The 23,223-nt window shown below is 48.1% G+C and overlaps 1 protein-coding gene across 2 annotated transcripts in view; it reads right to left on the bottom strand.

The window, feature by feature from the left end:
* Positions 1-23,223, bottom strand: part of AK8 (adenylate kinase 8) — a 163,408-nt gene that overhangs the window by 65,249 nt on the left and 74,936 nt on the right. For both annotated transcript variants that reach the window (XM_010372821.2, XM_030920315.1), the window contains one exon: positions 7,774-7,915. In XM_010372821.2, coding sequence (XP_010371123.2) covers positions 7,774-7,915 — 142 coding nt within the window. The remainder of the gene's footprint in view (positions 1-7,773; positions 7,916-23,223) is intronic.

Raw genomic sequence — 23,223 nt, 5'->3', positions numbered from 1 at the left:
GTAGAAGGGGTTTGGAACACGGAGGGCCGGGGAGGAGTTTGAGGGGCGAAAGAAAGAAATATGATCAAAGAATTCTTTGCCAGATGTTGTTTACAAGTAAAAATAGCGGAGAGACATTCTCAAGTATGCAAGAATTCAGGAAGTTTAGTATCTATGTACCCTTGCTGAAAATGACTCAAAGACATAATCCATTCAAACGAAAGACAAAATCAAAATTAATAAATGAAGAGGTTGAAATATATAAACAGCTGGTGTTGAAATCTCAATCCAGTTTTAGAGAGAATAAAAACTTTATAAGTATAGCAATTATAGTTAAAAACAGAATATAATTGTTATATTTCTAGAAAGAAAAGTTTAATCAATACTGATTAAAAACAATAATCTGTGTATAATAGACTGGCACAGAAAAATTTCAGGATATATCTGTCCCTGGCTCCCCCAAAATGGAGAATGGCTGGAGAAGGGGGATGAGGAGGCAGTACATGTGGGATCCTTTTTTGACATCGTTTTTTGTTTTTTTGTTTTTTTTTTGAGACGGAGTCTTGCTCTGTCGCACAGGCTGGAGTGCAGTGGTACAATCTCAGCTCACTGTAACCTCCGCCTCCTGGGTTCAAACAGTTCCTTGCCTCAGCCTCCTGAGTAGCTGGGACTACAGGCGCCCACCACCATGCCCGGCTAATTTTTTTTTTTTTTTTTTTTTTGAGACGGAGTCTAGCTCTGTCGCCCAGGCTGGAGTGCAGTGGCGCGATCTCGGCTCACTGCAAGCTCCGCCTCCCGGGTTTACGCCATTCTCCTGCCTCAGCCTCCCGAGTAGCTGGGACTACAGGCGCCCGCCATCTCGCCCGGCTAGTTTTTTGTATTTTTTTAGTAGAGACGGGGTTTCACCGTGTAGACCAGGATGGTCTCGATCTCCTGACCTCATGATCCACCCGTCTCGGCCTCCCAAAGTGCTGGGATTACAGGCTTGAGCCACCGCGCCTGGCCGATGCCCGGCTAATTTTCGTATTTTCAGTAGAGAGGGGGTTTCACCATATTGTCCAGGCTGGTCTTGAACTCTGGACCTCGTGATCCACCCACTTCGGCCTCCCAAAGGCGTGAGCCACCACGCCCAGCCGACATCTTTCATATGAAGGGGTCAAGATATTCTGCTGCATTTCAAAATCAACAAACTGAGAAATAAGGTTTAATCAAGTCATGTTGAAGAGACTATTAGAACTACAAACAGATATCTCCTAAATTAATGGAAGTGGGGCAGGTAAGAAGCTAACAATAACAAGAACAAAACTCAAAACACATCCCATAAAGAAAAGATGGAAAACAAAGGAAACCATAATGAAGCACAAAATAAAGTAAGAAAAGCAAAAATAAGTGGGATAGACTCAACTATTCAAGGAAAAAGACATTCAGATTGAAGAAAATATATCAAACCCAATTTCATTCTGTCCACAGTGAAGACAACGTCTACGGGCTCCACCCATGCAACCAGAGCTTCCACATAGCTTTTTAGTAGTGTCATCAACAAAAAATAAGAGAAGCGAAATAGCTGAAAGTAAAACTTAGGAACATGCAAATGTAACAAAGAAATCAGAGTTTCGATTCCAGATAAAAATGGCTTTTTGAAAACCGCACCAGATTTTGTTTCTTCCCCAAATCCCACAGAAAAATGACAGGAAAGGCACTTTGAAAAACTAACCCACAAGCACAGAAAGAATAGGGAAGAGAAAGGCAGTCAGACAAAGGACTTTCCTTTTTCGATGCTGGAAAGCAGACTTGGACCACAGGCAACGAGCTGAGGCGGCCTCAGAAAGCCAAATCCTAAATCAGTAATAGGAAAACTGAGAATCAACCTCATCTTCCCCAGAAAATCCTCAAAAGGCTCATGCACAGGTGCCACCTGGGAGCTGGTGGCTAAAATAAGGGGGCTTGGTTGAAATTTGTTTGAGAACAGAGTGAGTCCTAGATCCTTTCCTCACTCCACCCAGTGAGTGAATATCTCTCCTCCACTTGGGAAGAAATGAAACATTTATTCTCTTGAGAGGATAAAACACAGACTCTTTGGGCTGAAGAATGCCAAGCACAGTTGAGAGCCTGAGTCTATGGCAAACACAAGGGAATTAGGTAAAAGTATGCAAACTGCATGCAGTATGTGAGACCCCTCCCCTGCCCTTCCCACTGTCCTGCTTCTCCCCTGGACCCCCAGAGGGGGTCCTGGCAGAAGGCCTTTAGCCCCCAGCAGGAGACTGCATGAGTCCTCTCTGGGGAATCTGAGCAGCCCAGAGGAAAAGACCTAATGATGTTGACACTTGGTGGGAGGGTTCTGCACAAATGGCCCAATTTGATCACCCCAGTGATATCACCCTACAGTGAAGACTAAGCCTGTGGGCTCTATCCATGCACTCAGAGCTTCCAAATCGCTTTTGCAGTCTCCCATTCTCAGACATGAGCAAACAACCAAGGGTAATCCAACATCTAAGGGTAAAAAAAGACTCTGCTGAGAAAGAATAAGACCAAGACAAATAAAAATTCTATAGAAACTGATTATGCAGAAAAGAAGAGGAAAAAAGCCTATCTCCCCATCCTCCCAACAAAATCAAATATGTCATTAACATTTTTAAGAGATAAAAAATCCACGAAACAAGATCAAGAAACTATAAAAGGAATATTCAGAAAACAAAAAGCTCTTGAATATTGCAGAAATAAACAAACCCAAGAGCAGAAATTAGAATTCAATAAAAATGTTGGCAGAGAGAGTTGAGGAAATCTCCTAGAAAGTAGAGGCAAACAAAACAAAAAGCAGTAGCTGATCACACACACACACATACACACAAAATACAAGGGAAAAAAGATATTTTTATATCATTTAGAAGGCCAGTCCTGAAGATCCAACGCCCAAATAACAGGAGTTACAGGGAGAATAGAAAAAAGGGGAAAAAATCATTAACAAAATAATTCAAGAAAATATCCCAGGACTGAAGGACACAGGTTTCAAGATTAATTTCTGGTACAGTGGAGTAAATCTGACCTATACCGACGATATAATGAAATTTCACTGTGAAATTTCAGAACCCTGGAGACAAAGGAAAGAGCCTACAAACTTCCACAGAAAGAAAAAAGTCACATATAAAGGATCAGGATCAGATCGGCATTGGACTTCTTAGCAACACTGGAGATTCAAAATTCGACGGGAAAATCATTTCCAGCCTATAATTTCTCACCCAGTCAATCTATCCAACAAGTATGAAGATCGAATAGACACTTTCAGATAGAATAGTAGGGACTCTCAAAATTTACCTCCCATACACTCTTTCTCAGGAAGTTACTGATAGATGTGTTCAACCAAAACAAGGGAGTAAACCAAGAAAAAGGAAGCCATGTGATACAGAAATAAAATATCTAACACGGGACAGGGGTAAAGAGAATCTTCAGTGTAGTAGTGAATGACAATCCCAAAATGATTGTTGTGTACAGGCATAAACAGGCATAAAGGGTGACTTCTTACATGTGTTGCCAGTGTAACAGCCTACTGCTTTTAAACCATCTTTTTAACTTAAGAAGCAACTAGAGGTAATTGCTTTGTCAAATCAAGGGGGTATATAAAAGGAAGATGTGTGACTTAATAAACAGAGACTCCAACTCAAAAGAAAGCCAAGGGGAATCCCTCTGATTATAGTAAAGAAAAGCTCTTGACGATCAACTATGCAGTAAGCCTAGATAAAAACCAGTCCAAACAGGAGAGGAATGGGAGTGACCAAGAAGAAAAAACAACCTGAAACTGATAGATTACACAATATGATGGACTTTGTGGGAAATTGTTCTGAAAGGCTATTATGAGATGTGGAAATAATTAACTAATAGATAGAAAGAAAACTAGACAAGTGAAAAAGCGAGATGATTATTAACTTCAGGAAAATCAAAAAGAAAGGAAAGGCAAAACAACAACAACAAAAGCTAACACCTTCCAGCTGAGTTAGATGCCTTAAAGCAGGTTTCCTGGAAAAACCACACAACTGTATGCTTATATCTCATTGGCCAGAACTTCGTGTTGTGGCTCCATATAGCTGTAAAGAAGACTGGAAAATGGGATCTTTTATTTTCAGACACCAATATACTCTTCGGAAAATTGATCTTTTGTTATTGAGGAGAAAAGTTAGAACAAATGTTGGGGTAGATAATTAGCTGTCTGTCACTGACGGTCACTTTCATCAAGAATACATTTCACAACGAACATATTGCTGACAGAAACCTTTATGCACTAAATAACATAGCACCAAAACACATAAGGCAAACTGTAGGAAACACAATAAAAATTAATGGCACAAGATATTCAAATTATATTAATATATTTAAAGATAGGGAAAGGGATGATTTTCTAGGAAGAGATCAATTGCACAAGAAAAGAGAGAAATCTGAATTGACCAAACACCATGAACAAAATTAATCAAATTGTTAACAGGCTACCTTTGCCCTGTAAGTGCCAGATCCTAAAAATAGTTACTGCTGGAGTTTTAAAAACTCTCTCAGATATGGGGAAAGAAAGAAAATCTATGAAACTTTCACATTACTGGTACCAAAGCCTAACAAAGCACAAGAATGTGGAAAAAATCTAATCCATCCTATATATGCATATTAATGCAAAAAAACTAAATAAAAATGTAGCCAATACAATCCAACAGCATGTTAATTTCCTTGTGCTGCCATTATCATGTTATGACAAACTTAGCTGCTTAAAGATACTCAAATTTGGGCCGGGTGCGGTGGCTCACACCTGTAATCCCAGAACTTTGGGAGGCCAAGGTGGGCAGATCACAAGGTCAGGAGATCAAGACCATCCTGGCTAACATGGTGAAATTCCATCTCTACTAAATACACAAAAAATTAGCCGGGCATGGTGGCAGGCGCCTGTAGTCCCAGCTACTCAGGAGGCTGAGGCAGGAGAATGGTGTGTACCTGGGAGGCAGAGCTTGCAGTGAGCCAAGATCATACCACTGCACTCCAGCCTGGGAGACAGAGCGAGACTCCATCTCAAAAAAAAAAAAAAAAAAAAAAAAAGATACTCATATTTGGCTAGGTGCGGTGGCTCATGCCTGTAATCCCAGTGCTTTGGGAGGCTGACGCGGGTGGACCACCTGAGGTCAGGAGTTCAAGACCAGCCTGGCCAACATGGTGAAACCTGTTTCTAATAAAAATACAAAAATTAGCCATGCAAGGTGGCACACACTTGTTATCCCAGCTACTCAGGAGGTAATTTATTTATTTTATTTTATTTTATTTTATTTTATTTTATTTTATTTCATTTTATTTTATTTTATTTTATTTTTGAGACGGAGTCTCGCTCTGTCACCCAGGCTGGAGTGCAGTGGCCGGATCTGAGCTCACTGCAAGCTCCGCCTCCCGGGTTTACGCCATTTTCCTGCCTCAGCCTCCCAAGTAGCTGGGACTACAGGTGGCCACCACCACACCCGGCTAGTTTTTTGTATTTTTTTAGTAGAGACGGGGTTTCATCATGTTAGCCAGGATGGTCTCGATCTCCTGACCTCGTGATCTGCCCATCTCGGCCTCCCAAAGTGCTGGGATTACAGGCTTGAGCCACTGCGCCCGGCCTATTAACATAATTTATAATATCAATATGTCAAAAAGAGAAAAATTAATTTTAAAGGATGCTGAAAAGCTCTTGATAAAATTCAACATTAACAAGAGATTTCAAATCACGGAGCTATACTTCTTTAACTTCATACAAATTGTATGCACTTCAAACCAAAAGCCAGTAGCACCTCAATATCAGCAGTACCAGGACAGCCCTTACGGTCAGGAAAGACCACCCTGTCGATCATGACACCCTGTTCTGAAAGTACCATCCAACAAGAGTAAAATGAAAAGTATAAATATTGAAAAGGAAGAGGCAAAAGGATGAGTATTTGTAGATGACATGATCATCCACCTGAAAAACTCAAGAGAATCACTGAAAAACTATCCAAAATAGCAGGAGGGTTTGAGAAGGTGGCTGGAGTATAAAATAAGTAAGCCAAAATCAATGTCTTTTCTACACTCTTGAAAAACCCACTTAGAAAATACGGAATGAAAAGATCTTACTATAATATCAGTAAGAAGAACAAGAGATAATATATCTAGAAATAAAAAATGCAAGACCCAAGGAAGTGTTGATATTTTCACTAGAAACAAAGACAGGATATAGCCATGTCAAACTGTAACGGGTTAGATTAGTCCATTTCACACTGCTATAAAGAACTACTTGAGATTAGGTAATTTATAAAGGAAAGAGGTTTAACTGATTCACAGTTCCACATGGCTGGGGAGGCCTCAGGAAACTTACAGTCTTGGCAGAAGGTAGAGGGGAAGCAAGGCACATCTTACATGGCAGCAGGAGAAAACAAATGGGGAGGTGCCACACTTTAAAACCATCAGATCTCATGAGAACTCATTCACTAGCAAGAGAACAGCATGGGGGAAACCACCCCCATGATCCAAACACCTCCCACCAGGTCCCTCCTTAACATGTGGGGATTATAGTTCAAGACGAGATGTGGGTGGGAACCCAGAGCCAAACCATATCACAGATCAGTTTGAAAATCTAAGGCAATTCCAGCTAAAATGTCAATGGCAGTTTCTTTTTGCACATGATAAAATCATTATAGTGTTCAGTTGGAATAATAAATATATAAAAGACAATAAAGATTAATGAGAGGGCCTTGTCCTGCATTGACTATTGAAATATAATATATGACAAAAGTAAAGCAGTTAAACAGAGTGGTACTACTGCAGAAATAGACACTCAGACAAGAGAAAGTTCAGACACAGGCCCAGTATATTGAGAGACTAAACACACAGTTTTGATGATGGTCAGACCATATGTAAAAACAGAACTGGAACCCACAACCTGCGGCAACCTGCCCAGGGAGTCAGACCACAATCTCTGCAGCAATCATCTCCAAAGGGCCAGGACTTGATCAGGAATTGAGAGCTTCCCTCATTTTTGCCACCATTTGCAAGGTAGGACCAACCAGAGAAAGCCAAATATGTTCCCTTAACCCGTTACACAGGAGGCCCCGCCTCTAGTTAGCCCACCCAGCTTCCCCAAGCCAACAGCCTCCAATTGGGGCACAGTAGAACCGAAGCCTTTCCCACCTTCCACTAGAATGCTGTCACCTCCGCTGCCTGCCTGTGAGTCTCTGCCAAAACGCCAAGCAATGGTGGCTGACCCCTTGCTATTGCAAGCTCAGACTAAGTAGCGTTTACTTTCACTTGGGTGGGGTTCATTGCTCTCCACAATATATATAATTGTGATGAGCTCTCAAGTTCAAGCTAGTAGAGGGAAGACAGACCATCCAATGATAGTCAACAGTCCGAACAAATGGTTAACCATTTGGGAAAAAAAAAAAGGCGATTCATAATGCCTACTCACATCAAAATAAATATCAGTTGCATCAAAGATTTAAATGTAAAAATGAAACTGTAAAAATAGTAAAAGAAAACATCAGTTGATTTGTATAACAATTTCCCAAAGAAGGCAAGACTGATATTTATTACTGTTTTACAGATGAGGGTCCAGCAAGGAGAGTGAAAGCCAGTATTTGAACCCAAGCCTGACTCCTAGTCCACCGGGCAGATGGGGTGAGTGGGAATGGGGGTGACCAGGAGACATTCCACTTCAGGAACACGTGAAGGCTTGTGTAACCTAGACCCCTTCAGCTGAGCCCTGCAGGGGGGGTGCCCAGGGTCTTGGCCAGGGCTGTGGGCTTGGCTGAGGCCACTCACCTGTTGGGATTGTAGCCCAGGCTGTTTAGCAGGTGTGCCTGGTCCAGGTCCCGCGGGACGCCGTGCAGCACCCAGCCTTTCTGGATGCAGTCCTGCTGGTTCAGACGCTGGCTCAGCACCTTCATGAGGAGGCTGTCAGGAACTGCAGAGAAGGGGGACAAGTGAGCACCCTGCTGGCCTGTAGCCCATGGGTCCTGGGCTTCCTGACCTTACTTGACCATAGATTGAGCTGCTGAAGAAGTGGGTCTAAGTGAAGTCACTTGGACAAGGGTGTCAGTGCCTATTTCCCAGGTCCCTCCTCGGTCCCCAGCAACAGGGCTGCGTGAGACAGGAAATGCGCTGGCTGACCTTGACGTCAGTCTTTCCCTTTCCTGGACAAGACACCATCCCCACCTGCAACCCAGTGAGGTGTGAGCAGTTGTCCCCCTGTCTGAGTCCGTTTGGGCTGCTATAGCAGAATCCCATAAACTGGGTGCCGGGGAAGTCTAAGATACATTAGATTCAGCGCCTGGAAAGGGCCTATTTTCTGGTTCACAGATGGCACCTGGTACCTTCTTGCTTCATCCTCACCTGGTGGAAGAGGTGAGGAGTCTCTCTGGGGTCTCCCTTATACGGGCACTAATCCCATCCACAAGGGCCCCCGCCCTGTGACCTCACCACCTCCCAAAGGTCCCACCTAAACCATTGTCTTGGGGATTCGATTTTAGCATATGAATTTGGGGAGGACACATTCAGACCATGGCACCCACTATGGGCCCAGTTTTTACAGCAAACACTTTTCCTGGAAGCACACCAGCCCCAGCTGCAGTTTCAGTTTTCCTCAAATGGGATCGTGCCAGTGCCCCCAAAGCTCTCTGCTAGTCTGTGATGCACTAGCAACCCCCACTCCTCTCTTTCCCAAAATTCTCCAGTTTTCCCCCCCTTGACGCTTAGAATGAAGTCTCTCCCAAGAATCACAAAACTAGTTATAACCAAAGACTGAAATAAAGTCCTACGGAGAATGAGATATTGAGAATCCTCTTGTTTACATTGCGGCAATTGACATTTTCCTGAAATTCATACCTCTCTTCCCAGACTCATTAAATGTCCTATGTTGCTAATGTACTGCGTTCTAGCAATTTGCACTGCGTTTCCTGCACTTTGCACTCATTTTTCCAGAAATACTTGGTAAATATTACCATTGTTTGCTATGACTGCGGCCCCGATTGGAACTGGTTCCTAGGGGTGTGGTGGCAGTGAGTTTGGCAGTTTCTCTGGAAGCTGCCTGGTTACCCTCCTACTGACTGCCCGGTGGTCTGGCAAGAGGGCCTGAAGCACACATTTGAAATCTTCCAAAGGGCCCCCCAGGCTGACAGCCAGATGAACAAGGAAGGAAGAGATGCAGAAAAATCACTACCGGCCGTTTTCCCCTGTGGCCGTGACTTGCTGTGTTACTGCCCTTGTCACCAAAAAACCATAAACCTAATTCTTTTTTTTTTTTTTTTTTTTTTTTTTGAGACGGAGTCTCGCTCTGTCGCCCAGGCTGGAGTGCAGTGGCCGGATCTCAGCTCACTGCAAGCTCCGCCTCCTGGGTTCACGCCATTCTCCTGCCTCAGCCTCCTGAGTAGCTGGGACTACAGGCGCCCGCCACCGCGCCCGGCTAATTTTTTGCATTTTTAGTAGAGATGGGGTTTCACTGTGGTCTCGATCTCCTGACCTTGTGATCCGCCCACCTCGGCCTCCCAAAGTGCTGGGATTACAGGCGTGAGCCACCGCGCCCGGCCCCCATAAACCTAATTCTAAGCAATCTGCATTTCCCTGAATGTGTTCTCTCTCAAGTCCTTCATCCTTTCTTCCCCAGTCCCCAGGAAAGAGCAGAAAAGGGTTTTGCTTTCACGAGAACTTCTGGCTACCTAGCATGAATGAGAAGTCACTTCAGCGAATCCCACCGCTTCCCCTGCTTCACACCTGCCGTGGCCCCCCCAGTGTTCTGAGGATAAACCCTTCCCCTGCTTCACACCTGCAGTGGCCCCCCAGTGCTCTGAGGATAAACAGCGGTCTCCTTTCCAGGGCAAGGTCTGCGCTCCGCCTTCCTCCCAGGTGAATCTTCCCAGCTTGCACCTCCCTTCGCATGTGCCACCTCCTGCATCCGGAACACCCTTCTCCCACACCCTGCCTGGGTCAGCCTTCAAACAGCCTCAGGGCCACGGTGGGATGTTCCCTCCCCAGGGAAGTCTCTGAGGACAGCCCTCAGCCTGCACTTCTCATCCTCCCTCACTTGCCACCCTTGTTATCACAAGGGTACTTCTCTCTGGGTGATTCTTTCTTTAATGTCTGGGTGGGTCCCATCAGAACAAAGGACCATGTCTCTCCCACTTTTCCCTGCCTAGAACAATGCCTGGCACATAGTAGATGTTAAATAAATAGAAGGCTTCTCTTTTTCAAACCCTTCACTGCAACTAATCAACTCTGTTAAAACCAACTTGACCAGACTTTGGGGAAGCCAGGTGGTAGAAAGGAGAACATGGGCTTGGGGCGTTCACAAATCTAGGTCTCATCTCAGCTCTTCCCTTCCTTGCTGTCTCATCTCCAGGCAGTCTGTCACTCTCTGAGTCTCAGCTTCCTATCCGCTGAAAGAGGATAACAGGAGTCATCTGACCAGCTCACACCACATTTACAATTCCAGCACATAGCTGACACTCAGAGGTGGTGGCTGTTACTCTTCAATTCAGGAGAGGTGTGTGGGGAGTGATGCTTCATGAATATTTTCATGCTTGCCCGTGGTCAGGGCATCTCAGTAAAGACTGTTGGCACCTGGGATAAAGGATGACAGATTAAGAACAGCCTTGGAAGTTAAAGACAGAGACCGCCAGAGAGACTTAGGGACCTCTGCCCCGAGACATCTGTTTACATTCAAAGGGCTGTAAACCTAGTGACCTCTTCCTCCTCTATTCTGAAGGAGTCGGAGTTGGAGTCGGTTCCTTCCAGGGTAAAGCTCGGGAGGGAGCTGGCATGTTGTCCCGCATAAGCTCCAAGAGTCACAATGTTGGGGCTCCCCTCCTGCTATAGACCCCCTGTACACTCGGGGTGCACTTGGCTCTTTCCACATTGCCTGTGAGGAACTGGGCGTGGGGAGCCAGCTCTGAGATTACTGTGTGAATGAATATGGTCTGTCCTCTGATCCAGAGACCTTGCGTTTTATTGCCAGGATGAATAAACACTGATTTAAAACAATGTGGGTTAAGAATCTGCCATAGAGCCGGGTGCGGTGGCTCAAGCCTGTAATCCCAGCACTTTGGGAGGCCGAGACGGGCGGATCACGAGGTCAGGAGATCGAGACCATCCTGGCTAACACGGTGAAACCCCGTCTCTACTAAAATGCAAAAAACTAGCCGGGTGAGGTGGCGGCGCCTGTAGTCCCAGCTACTCGGGAGGCCGAGGCAGGAGAATGGCGTGAACCCGGGAGGCGGAGCTTGCAGTGAGCTGAGATCACGCCACTGCACTCCAGCCTGGGCGACAGAGCCAGACTCCGTCTCAAAAAAAAAAAAAAAAAAAAAAAAAAGAAGAATCTGTCATAGAGCCTTCCAGTCCAGGCCTATCCTTAATATTTACAGATATTTTCATGGAAAGAAGAAACCAATACAGAAATAATCCTTTCCCCATGATTCACCCAGTGGGTAGTCGCTGACCATCTGGGCTGTGCCAGGCACTGTGCTTGACATGGGATACGGGCTACACAGCAAGCCTGACTGCCAAGGCTCCCGGGCTCCTGAAATTCACGCTGTCTCTGGAAGACAAACATTACCCAGGTAACAAATAACCATTTCTGAGAGTCATGAGTACTGTGAAGAAAATCAACCAAATGATGGGAGGCTGCTGGTTTCATTGGGCCTAGGACGGCTTCTAAGGAGGCCGCATTTGGCTGAGATCAGAATGGCGGATCCCGCTAATAATCTAGGCCCACGAAGGCCTCCCTTGTTTAGGGGTGAGAATTATTTGGACCAAATATTTTCTGAGTGTCATCTCCAATAATCAGGTATGGCTTGGAAACCCAGCTGCACTGCAGAGTGGTCTGACCTTTGGAGCCACAGCTTTCTGAGGGCCTGGAAGGTCATCCCATTGGCCTCTTGTTTGAAAGTTAGGAAACTGAGGCCCAAAGAGGTTGTGGTTTATGTGACCCACTCAAGGTCATCTAGTCAGCTGGAGATCAGGCTGGGATAGGACCCTGACCCCCGGCCCATAACACCCCCAACTGTCCTGCTGCCTCATTACCCAGTGGCCTGGAGCCCCTGAGTTCCTCACATTGGCCACTGACGAACCAATACGGGCAAAGTTTCTCAACTGGGGAGAAATCTGACTCAAGGGAAAAATGGAAGGCCAGATAGAAATACAATGAAGTGGCAGGGCGCGGTGCCTCACGCCTGTAATCCCAGCACTTTGGGAGGCCTAGGCGGGCCGATCACAAGGTCAGGAGATCGAGACCACCCTAGCTAACATAGTGAAACCCTGTCTCTACTAAAAATACAAAAAATTAGCCGGGTATGGTGACGGGCGCCTGTAGTCCCAGCTACTCAGGAGACTGAGGCAGGAGAATGGTGTGAACCCGGGAGGCAGAGGTTGCAGTGAGCCGAGATCGCGCCACTGCACTCCAGCCTGGGCGACAGAGCTAGACTTTGTCTCAAAAAAAAAAAAAAAGAAAGAAATACAATGAAGTTTTTGTTTTTTGTTTTTCTGTTAGTTGACAAAGATTTCTCGAGAGAATTTCCCAACCTGCATCAAAATTTAAAATGTACATGTCTTTTGACCCAGCAATCCTACTTCTAAGAACTTGAACCTAAGAGATAATAGCCCAGAGGGGAAAAAGATGTGTATACAAAGATGTCCATTTCAGTGTTGTTTATAATAGTGACAATTGGAAATGATCTAGAATGTCCATCAATAGAGGACGGATTAAATCAAAGAAGGTACATCTCTGCAATAGAATATTAGACAACCTTTTAAAAATAATCTCTATATTAACTTGGAAAGAGATCTATGACAGGTCGAGGCAGAAGTCTATGACAGAATGAGCAAAAAGCAGGTAAATCAATGACTTGTATATATGGTCTAATTTAAACATACATTCATATCTAATTATATTAATATATATATATACATGCTGCATACACAAACACACACACACACAGAGAGAGAGAGAGAGAGAGAGAAGGAGGGAGAAGGGTGGGCGCCACTTGATGCTCCATGAATCGGACCCAATCCCTCTGCTCATGGAGCCCAGGGTGGTGGAGATAAGAGAGGACCCGGATGTAATGCAACACAAACCTGGCAGGAAAGCAGAGGTCACAGAAGTAGGAAGTGCTGGGGATGTCAGAGGCAGGGAGGGCCAAGTTTCCAAAAGATTGAGGAAGAAACGGAATGCTCACACTGGTTCCCACTTTGAGCCAAAACCCAAACAAACCTCTCACTGCAGGAATCAGGAAACACAGGCTCTGCAGTTAGTACTTCCTGGAAGGCCTCATCACAAGGGCACATCAGTAACAACTGATGTAGTATCTGTTTAATACCTGCATTCCCACCCCAACCTCCAACCCCACGAAAGCAGGGATCCCCCTAGTAGGGTCAGGCTCATTGCTATACTCCAGCACCCGGCACAGTACTCGGCCCACGGAAAGCACCTAATAAACATGAAGGAAGGGAGGAAGGAAGGGAGGGAGGGAGAGAAGGAAGGGAGGGAGGGAGGGAGGGAGGGAGGGAAGGAAAAAAGGGAACCATTTCCAAAAACCAGGAAGTTCTTTAGTTCCTCAAGTGTTCATGGGCCAGAGAACTTAAGGATTTTTTTCACCAAGCACTGAATCAGGTCCTGCGGCAACAGAAAATAACCAAGGGAGACCCTTCCTCTCAGTCATTCCATTCATCTCTATGTGATCACCCACTCGCCAATTAAATATGCAGCCAAAAGAATGAGCACTAGCACCTGGGGTTTGCTGGGAGGGGTCTCTGGGGTAGGAGAGGGTGGTTCTAGATGCAACAAGGGTGGCCACAAGCATGTGAGGTTCATTATACTAGCGATGGGTCCCACAGGTTCATTATTCTATTCTCTCTACTTTTTACATGTGTTTAAAGTTTTCCACTAAAAATGTGGTGTGTTTTTTTTAAAGGAAACCATTTAACGCCTAAAATAGGTCGAAATGGCCCCTGTGAGTGACGGTTCCTAAAGCGACAAAGGACACAATCTCCCCCGAAGGCCATGGGCGGCTCTCCCTTTCGGGGGACCTGCAGTGCGGGTGGCCTCTGGCCGTCCTGTAACTCCATCGGTTCTGGAAGCTCTGCCCAGAAGCCTGGCAGCACGGGCATTTGCCCACATCTGCCTGTGTTAGCAGTCCTGTGAAAGCTCCTCGTTCGAGTCCTTTAACCTTTTATACGGAACAGCAACACATCTTGCAGTTCCTCACTGGGGCTGGGTGGCTAAGGGGCTGCACTGGTCCTCTCCCAGCACACAGGGATCCCGTGTCATGGTAGGGCTCTCCCACCTAGGTCAAGACAAGCAACAGACCCCACTGGGTGCTGCTCTGAGGCTACCGACCTTTCCCAGTCAGCATCTCTCCTCAGTGGTGGCATGCGGGTTGAGGGGTGAGGGGCAAACCCTGAAGACACCGCCTTTAGTGTAATTTCCCCAAAACCCACCTGTGTCTCCTGTCCCAGCCTCTCTGAAGCTCAGTGTCTGTTTTTGTTTGGTTTTCTGTTTTTGTTTGGTTTTTCCTGTCAGCTACAGACTCACGTTTCCAGCCCCATAAGGTCTGACCAGCCAGCTTAGCACAAAGCTGAGAAGGAGCTGCTCATTGGTCCACTGTGCTCTGCCAAAAGTTTCGAGTCCCCTTGATAATGCTGTCCATTTACCCTTTCTCCTCCTCTCAGATAGAGATTTTTCAGTGTGGTCTAAAGTCTTTCACCATTAAGTCGATGCCTCAGGCTTGATTTCTGGGCTTGACAGTTAACATCTCACCCTTCATACAAGCTACCGCCAAGGGCTACCTCTCTGGAATGTCCTGTCAACCCTAAATTTAGCCAAGTGCAAGATATGAGTATCCCATTGTTTCATAACGCCATACCACATGGTTTCGTTTTTTTTTTTTTTTTTTTTTTTTCCTCAAGATCTTCCATGAAAGATGGCAGTCCTCGAGTTGACCTCTGGGTTATTAAAATCTCAATCCATTTATTCCCCGCGGGGCTGGGTGTGCCTGGGGCTTGGCATAGGGGTAGATGGGGATCCATGGTGGCAAGTGGGATGCTCCCAGCCCTCCATCCCTGACCGCGGGCCCGTGGCCCACCCTCCTGTCTCGAAGGGGAAGGAGTCCTGTCTAAAGGCCCAGGATCCCATTGGGCTCCCTTCTGCACAGCAGTTCCACGTCTCGGGACAGGAGTCCCAACACCCATGAGATGGAACTGGGCGGCACTGACTCCTCCCGGGCTGCCGGTCTGGCTTCAGTCACCCTCAGTCACATCCAGCTCCAGAGCTGATGGGTGTGAGCAGGAAAGGGGCGGGAGAGCGCACCCAGCCCAGCTTGCAGTTTTCCAGCAGGCACGGGAGGCCCCTCCTGCTGCGCCATGCCGCCGCCTGCTGTCCGCACTGCACCGCAGAGCCAGCCCTGCAGGGACCTTGGCTTTCTGCCCATCAGTTATTGTCCCTGGGGCTGTTGAGGAAGAAGATATGAGGGGCACTAAGGTTGCTGGGGGTGGCACACAAAGATAGGACAAAAAGTGGAGAAAAGGAAATAGCTCCTTCAGCCAGTGGCTTAAAGGAAAACACATGCCAAGGTTGATTGCTAGACCCGTGATAAGCCGTGTGACCCTCCTTGGCACCCTAGGGCAAATTGGAAAGAGCTGAGTACCTCCCTACACACCCTCACACATGCCCCGCACACGCCACCCCTCCATGCACACTCATAAACTCTCCCACAGACTACATACATGTCTACACACGACACCTGAAACACTACAACACACAGGCATGCGCACACACACACGTGCTCATGCACTCAGCTACAAACACCCACACACACATTACACACCCCACACCCCTACAGCCCCCCACATGCACAACACGCACTGTATACCCACCTATCCACACACAGAACACGAAGCACACAGCCTCATTACACAAACACATTTAACAAACACACCTACACACCTACACCGCACCCACACTCCCTCTCCTCACCCCTCATATTCGCTTCAAGCTGCCCCGTGTAACTTCTTTCCTTCTTCAAGCCCTCCTTGAAATTGATGTCGGCCGGGCGCGGTGGCTCACACCCGTAATCCCAGCACTTTGGGAGGCCGAGGCAGGCGGATCATGAGGTCAGGAGATCGAGACCATCCTGGCTAACACGGTGAAACCCCATCTCTACTAAAAATACAAAAAATAAGCCGGGCGTGGTGGCGGGTGCCTGTAGTCCCAGCTACTCAGGAGGCTGAGGCAGGAGAATGGCGTGAACCCTGGGAGGTGGAGCTTGCAGTGAGCCGAGATCGCACCACTGCACTCCAGCCTGGGCGACAGAGGGAGACTCCATCTCAAAAAAAAGAAAAAAAGAAAAAAGAAAAAAGAAATCGACCTCAAGGCGAGCATCAGTGTTCATGGGGGGAGGCCGGCATTTGCTTCTCTTTTCTCCTCCCAGCACAGTTCCTGGTCCCTGGGTCCCCGGGTCCCACCCCTCCTGAAAGGGACCCAATAGGATCCAGGAGGTCCAGGGAATCTTAGAAAAGGAAGAGGACTGTGGAGGAGGAAAGGGGGTTGCTTTTGGTTTTGTTTTTAATTTCCATTTCACACAACCTGGTGCCTGAAAGAAGCGCGGCTTGCATCCCGCCAGGGTCTCTACTTTAGGCTGCTGGGAGGTTTGCCTAGGCCCTGACTTAATTAAAGGAAAGTTGAACACCTCCCATCTCTGGAGGCCATCACTCTCGGGATGGCACGGATTCCTAGCAGCTGGGCCTGCAAGCTCATCTCGCTGCTGTCGCCGGAAATCCCGCGTGCCCTGAAGGCCCCGCAGCGCCCCAGTGCCGGGACCTGGCGCCAGGTGTTTCCGTTGGTGAAGTCGTTTGTTTGTTATTTACTACCACCTGCTGGTAGAACACAGGTTCTGCACCCCCAAGTGAACGCTGCCAGCAACGCACAGAACATTTCCAAACCTGGAGAAGATAATGAGGAGAAACCAGGATTGTTCCATCGGCCGCACCCTGCAATTCCTAAGGGAGGGTAAGGCCCACCGGATCTAGCTTGCTCTTTGGTAAACTCAAGTCACTTGCCCCAGACAAACCCCCATTTGGCCGGGCCTTGGTTCCCCAAGTAGGAGATGAAACAGACACCTTCCACGGTTTCCTTAGACGCCAACATTTCTACTCTGATACCTCTACTGCTTAACAACATTTAAAATTGCCTGGCAGACAATGGTGCCAGGAAATAATAATGTTTTAATATTGGATTTTCTGTTAAGTCCAGAGAAGTAAGTACATCAGCCCTGGGTGCCCTGCAGACTAGGAAGCCACGTTGTGTCCCTCCTCCCTTGGAGAGGGCCACCCACTTTCTGCCACTCCCTACTTTACCATGTCTACTCGGGCAAAAGGCGAAGACAACACTGAGGTGCCCACATGGCGTTGACATATCTACCTGAGGGGCAGAGATGCCCAACAGTGAACATTTCGGTTTGTCCCCTTTTTCTTTTTTTTTTTTTTTTTGGAGACGGAGTAGTCTCACTGTGTCGCCCAGGCTGGAGTGCAGGGGCGCAATTTTGGATCACTGCAACCTCCACCTCCTGTGTTCAAGAGATTCTCCTACCTCGGCCTCATGAGTAGCTGGGATTACAGGAGAGTGCCACTAGGCCCAGCTAATTTTATTTTGTATTTTTGGTAGAAATGGGGTTTCGCCATGTTGGCCAGGCTGGTCTTGAGTTTCTGACTTCAGGTGATGCGCCCGCCTCGGCCTCCCAAAGTGCTGGGACTATAGGCGTGAGCCACCACGCCTGGCCAGTTTGTCCCTTTCAAATGAAGTCTTAGGTGACAAAAGAGACCATTCAAAAATAGACATTCTTCTATAAACAACTGGTACATCACTTAGCAAATCAGTAAGACTTCTTTATTAGAAAAGCTCAGCTAGCCACACTGTGCAGAATGATTTGATAATTCTTCTTATTTTAAAGTACACTTTTACATCTTTCACTGGAATATGAAAGTATCTGGGAAAATGAGCAGAGGTCAGCTAGTCTGCGTGTGAACTGGATTGTTTTAAAGTATGATGTATTCACTAAGTGTACACTGCAGATCAAAGAGTTTAAGGAACATGATTTTCCTTCCATTTTAATGAATTCAGGGCTTAGAATCAGTTTTTTTCTCCCACATCTCAAGGGCAGCGAGGATGCCATAGCCCACGCAATCTGTGAGAAGAAAGTCAGCAGCAAGCAGAACCATGAACCCAGTGTTCTGGGAGGGAAAGGATACAATAGGATATGACTCACCAAGCATGTATGCTAGAGTGCGTATGATGAGCCTGGCCCTGTTCTAAGCCTGTCTTTGTTCTAATTCAAATATTAATTCATGTAGTTTTCTCCCTACGAAAGAAGTAGTCACAGAATCCCATTTTACAGATTAGAAAACCAAGGCACAGGAAGAGGAAGTGACTTGCCCACAGCCATACAGCTCACAGGCAGTGGAGCTTGGATTTGCATACAGCCAATCCAGCTCTGGGGCTGCTTGCTGCCACCTGACTTTTACGAGGAGGAGCACTGTGATCATGAGGACTAGAGGCCCGAACTACGCCCTGCAATCTGCATTCCACTTGCAACCTGCCTTTGGGCGACTCATTTTACCTCCTAGCCAGGGCTTCCTGTTCTTCATGAGGACAGCATTGGGCTCCAAAGCCATGGAGGTATTGGTAGGCCCCTGTGTGGCGCCCGATGTCACCTGGGGACCCAGCTCCTGAGGGCTGCTTAGGCTGTGGCTGCTTCCCAGGCACGTGGGGCAGCCCATCCTGAACAAAACTGAAATGCTCACATCCAACCTTCCCTGGTGTGGGAGATTAAAGATGGCCACGCCTTCTTGCTACTCTTCCCAGGGCAGGGGGCGGGAGGGGGCCGGTGTCTCAATCCCCTCCCTGGAACCTGGGCTGGCCCCAGTGACAAGCTCCATGAATAGAATCAGACAGAAGTGTATGCTGGGGTATCAGTGGTGAGATCATGGGATGCCTGGCCACTGGCCCTACCTTCCACCCAACCACTGCCGCCCTTGGACTCTGTGGAGTGCTTGTGCCAGGAGCAGTCAGCCAGCCACCATGTAAAAAGGCAGGTGAAGCCAGCCCCAGGGAGAGGCTGTGAGGAGGGAAGATGCCTGGCCAGCCCCAGCCATTCCAAGCGTGCCCTCCCAGGCACCAGGCACGGCGATGAAGAATCTGTCTTGGACATACCATCCCGGCAGATGCAACGTGGAGAAGAGCCAAGGAACAAAGCTGATGCCAGAACTGAGATCCAGATGTAAGTCCCCGGGTGAGCCAGCCCAGCTCTCTTAGGCAGTTCAAGGCAACCCACCTAAGTCCAAGTCACTACAGATCAGAGTCGAGGCCTCCTTGCCATGTCCTGCCCCAAACCCTGACCCACTAAATCAGGAGCATAATAAACTCAGTGTCATTTTATGCCATTAAATTGGAGGGTAGCTGGTTAGGCTACAAGAGATAACTGGGGGACATACGCAAGACTGGGTAATTTACAAAGGAAAGAGGTTTAATGGATTCACACTTCGGCGAGGCTGGGGAGGCCTTGGGAAACTTACAATCGTGGCAGAAGGGGAAGCAAACACGTCCTTCTTCACATAGAGGCAGCAAGGATAAATGCAGAGCAAAGGGGCAGAGCAGCGGAAAGTCCTTTATAAAGCCATCAGATTTTGTGAGAACTCACTGTCACGAGAACAGCGTGGAGGTAACCACCCCCATGATTCAGTTACCTCCCACCGGGTCCCTCCCACAACATGTGCGGATTATGTGAACTACAGTTCAAGATGAGATTTGGGTGGGGACACAGCCAACCATATCACGGAGCATCAGAGTAATGCAAACTGGAGCTCTGTCAGTTCCCAGTTACCACAGGGATCGGGTCCCCAAAGCTGGTGGTAGTCACAGGAAATAAATAAATATAAAAAATCCCCCATATATAAAGTATATTCACACCCGACAGGACTTGCTGTGAGTACCATTACTACCACTAAGATGATGACAATGGCAACTCCATTCTTGTTCATAATCATGGTGAGTAGTCAATGATTGTAACCAGTGACCACAGTAAGTAATTAGTGAATTACATACACAATTCCCTTTATACAGAGCAAGCCAACAAATGGGATCCTAGGAAAGCTCACCTTACTGATAGGAAAACTGAAGGGAGCTCTGACGGGGTGCATGACTTGCCCAGTAGCACAGCTGGGAGGAAGCAGAGTCTGAATGGGAACCAAGTCTGTGTGATTCTGAGCCCTGACCTGTAGCCACGGCCCCTCCCTTCTGGGAGTGACAGTCACTCGCTTCCCTTCTAGAAACACTTCAGGCTGCATGCTGCCCCCTGTGACCTGTCTGCTGTTTGTTCCTTCAAGACTAATTCTCTGGACCGGCACGGTGGTTCACGCCTGTAATCCCAGCACTTTGGGAGGCCGAGGCGGGCGGATCACAAGGTCAAGAGATCGAGACCTGGCCAACATGGTGAAACCCTGTCTCTACTAAAAATACAAAAATTAGCTGGGCGTGGTGGCAGGTGCCTGTAGTTCTGTTACTCAGGAGGCTGAGGCAGGGGAATCGCTGGAGCCCGGGGGGTGGGGAAGGTTGCAGTGAGCTGAGATCATGCCACTGTGCTCCAGCCTGGCGACAGAGAGAGACTCCATCTCAAAAAAAAAAAAAAAAAAAAAAAAAAACTAACTCTCTGAAGCCGCTGGGGCTGCCCATGGAGAGGGGCCTCACCCGAATAGAAACGCAGGCAGCAGAGGGCAGCATCTGGGCCCCGGGTGCTGGGGGCAGGCTGGCCTGGGATTGTCCACACCACAGGGACCCAGGTCAACTGCCACAGGCTCGCTCTTCCACTAACCTAGCTGAACTCCTACCATGAGCCCTGCGGGAGCTGGCTCCTCAGCCCTGGAAGCAGCCGGCCGAGCAGACAGCATGAGCAGAAACAGGGGGATCCTGGGGTGGGGAGGTCCCAGATGAGGCCATCTCGTCTCCCAGTAAACCAACCAAAGACTGGGAGGAGGTCAGAGTTCTGCAATGAAGATTGTGGATGGGGTCAATCAGAGGAGGTCTGCGGTGAGGGTGAGGAGGAGGAACTCCCCTTCCCCTTCCCCTGCCTCCCGCATCCCCTGCTTCCCCAGGATCTTCCCAGGGAGGGGATGGGGGCAGGTATATCCCTCTGTATGCCAAGAAGCCTCTTCCCTCATCTCTCCCTCTCCCGTGTCCCTCTGCTCCCATCTTGCTTCTTCTGTCGGGTGTGCCCTTGTCACCCAGAGCAGCAGCGACAGGTGTGAAGCTGCAGGGTGTGGCGCCCGCTTCCCTCCCTCCGTGTCCGATGAGGCTGTGCCAAGTTCTCTTGCACAGGAAACCTCAGAGCCAGCTTCTGGTTGACAAACCCCAGCAAGTCCCACGTCCCTGATCACAGGTGTAGAGGCTGCAGAGGGTCACTGGGGCCGCCTCTTCCCCACCCCTCATGTCCTGCCCCTGCCTCTGCAGGCCCCGCTCATAGCCCAGTGAGAAAGAACCCGTGTCAGCTCCCGTCAGGCGAGGATGTTCCCAGAGGGAAACAGGCTTCAAGCTGCACCTGCCATTGGGGGGTCTGTGAGGGGCAGGAGCACAGCTCTAGGCATGCCAGGGGCTGCCCAGACAGCTACACCGAGAGACCTCCCGACTGGAGAAGAAGGCCTGGGGCCTCCAGGGTCAGGCCTGTCAGAGACAATTTCACAGCTGAGCGCACTGGAGGTTTGCTCTTCTCTGAAGCCGTTGGGGCCGCCCATGGGGAGGGAAACGCTTCTAGAAGCTCTGGTCAGAGCAAGGATGACTCTGTGCACTCCGGCTCTCCTTGGACTCCCCAGAAATGTCTGGGCTGGGTTTGGTTTCTTTTTTAATCTGGATGCCTGATACACAGCAACACCTGACATTCAGCCCAACAGGAAAATCTGGCTGTGCCCCTATGGTGGCTCCAGCCAGGTGACAAGAAACAGTGCTAAGCAGGCCAGACCTACCCCCACTCCGGCAGCGCCCATTCTTCTTGGGGAGACAATGTCGTCGAATGGATGCATGAATGAATCTGGCATTACTCACTGCCTCAGTTTCCCCACTGGACTAGCCATTGAGCAAAGGCTTTTTGACCTTTTGGTGATGGGGCTGCCCCCTGGCAAAGCATCGTTGTCATACTGGAGAGAGACAATGCACACTTTCAAAATGGAAGTCTCATGTACAAAAACCGAGGAGAAGGGCCCTTGGGGGGCACAAACCTGTTGATAGGCAAAGGTGCTCGCCCTTCCTCTAACTGTCCTCATTCCCGGGCCCTCCAGCCCCCAGAACGCAAACAACACTTTCACCCTCCCGCTCTGCTGGGCTATCTTGGCCACAGCCTTCTCTCGGGCTGAAAAGGACTCCTACCTAGTTTCCATAAGCAAATCTTTGTAGCAGTCCCAGAGGAAAAGTCAAAAGTTTGACTTGAAAAAAGGAGCTACTTCAAAAGCATTGTCAGACCGAGGTGAGGGTTCCTTTAAAATGCATAAATTACAGGGGCATCCATTAATCCACCTCTAGGCCACCCTGCAGCAGGGGGCTCTGGGCTGGGGGTGCCAAAGGGACAGAGGCCAGCACACCTGGGGGAGGCAACGTGAAGGAAATCCACATAGGATAAGAGTAAATTAATGTGTTTATTACTTACTGCTTGGTGTGTGTGTGTGTGTGTGTGTGTGTGTGTGTGTGTGTGTGTGTAGAAAAATGAAAGAAAAATGTAGAGTTTTTTCAATAATAAAAAGGGAGTTGCACTGCGGGGCCCCTAAAGCTTGTGAAAAATTAAACTCGACGGATTCAAACTGTCCTATTTCCACTTCAAAAGAGAAGAGGCACTGAGCTCTTCCCAACTTATCTTCAAACGCCCAGCACCCTAGAAAGTTTCTTTAAAAAAATAAAGGCTCCTGTTCCCCCAAGCACTGTACCGGTTACTGTACCCACTGTCTCTCCCTCTTCTAATTATACCCCTGTGAGTCTATTAATCAACTGGTAAATTATTTAGAGAGTCATGCGCTGTCTTCAGCGAGTACAAACACACCGCATGCAAAGGCTTGCTGGAAACGGGCAGAGGGTCCCTCAGGGTCTCCCCTCCACGGGAAGACAGCTTGCAGCTCGCCGAAGCTGCTCTGCTAAAAACAAGAAATAGCGTTCCGCTTACCTCCTCAGATGGGGAGATTTACTTTGTCTTTCAACTC

This window comes from Rhinopithecus roxellana, chromosome 16 (assembly GCF_007565055.1).
Source record: "Rhinopithecus roxellana isolate Shanxi Qingling chromosome 16, ASM756505v1, whole genome shotgun sequence".
Taxonomy (NCBI): domain Eukaryota; kingdom Metazoa; phylum Chordata; class Mammalia; order Primates; family Cercopithecidae; genus Rhinopithecus; species Rhinopithecus roxellana.
This window is presented reverse-complemented; position numbering and strand designations above follow the sequence as displayed.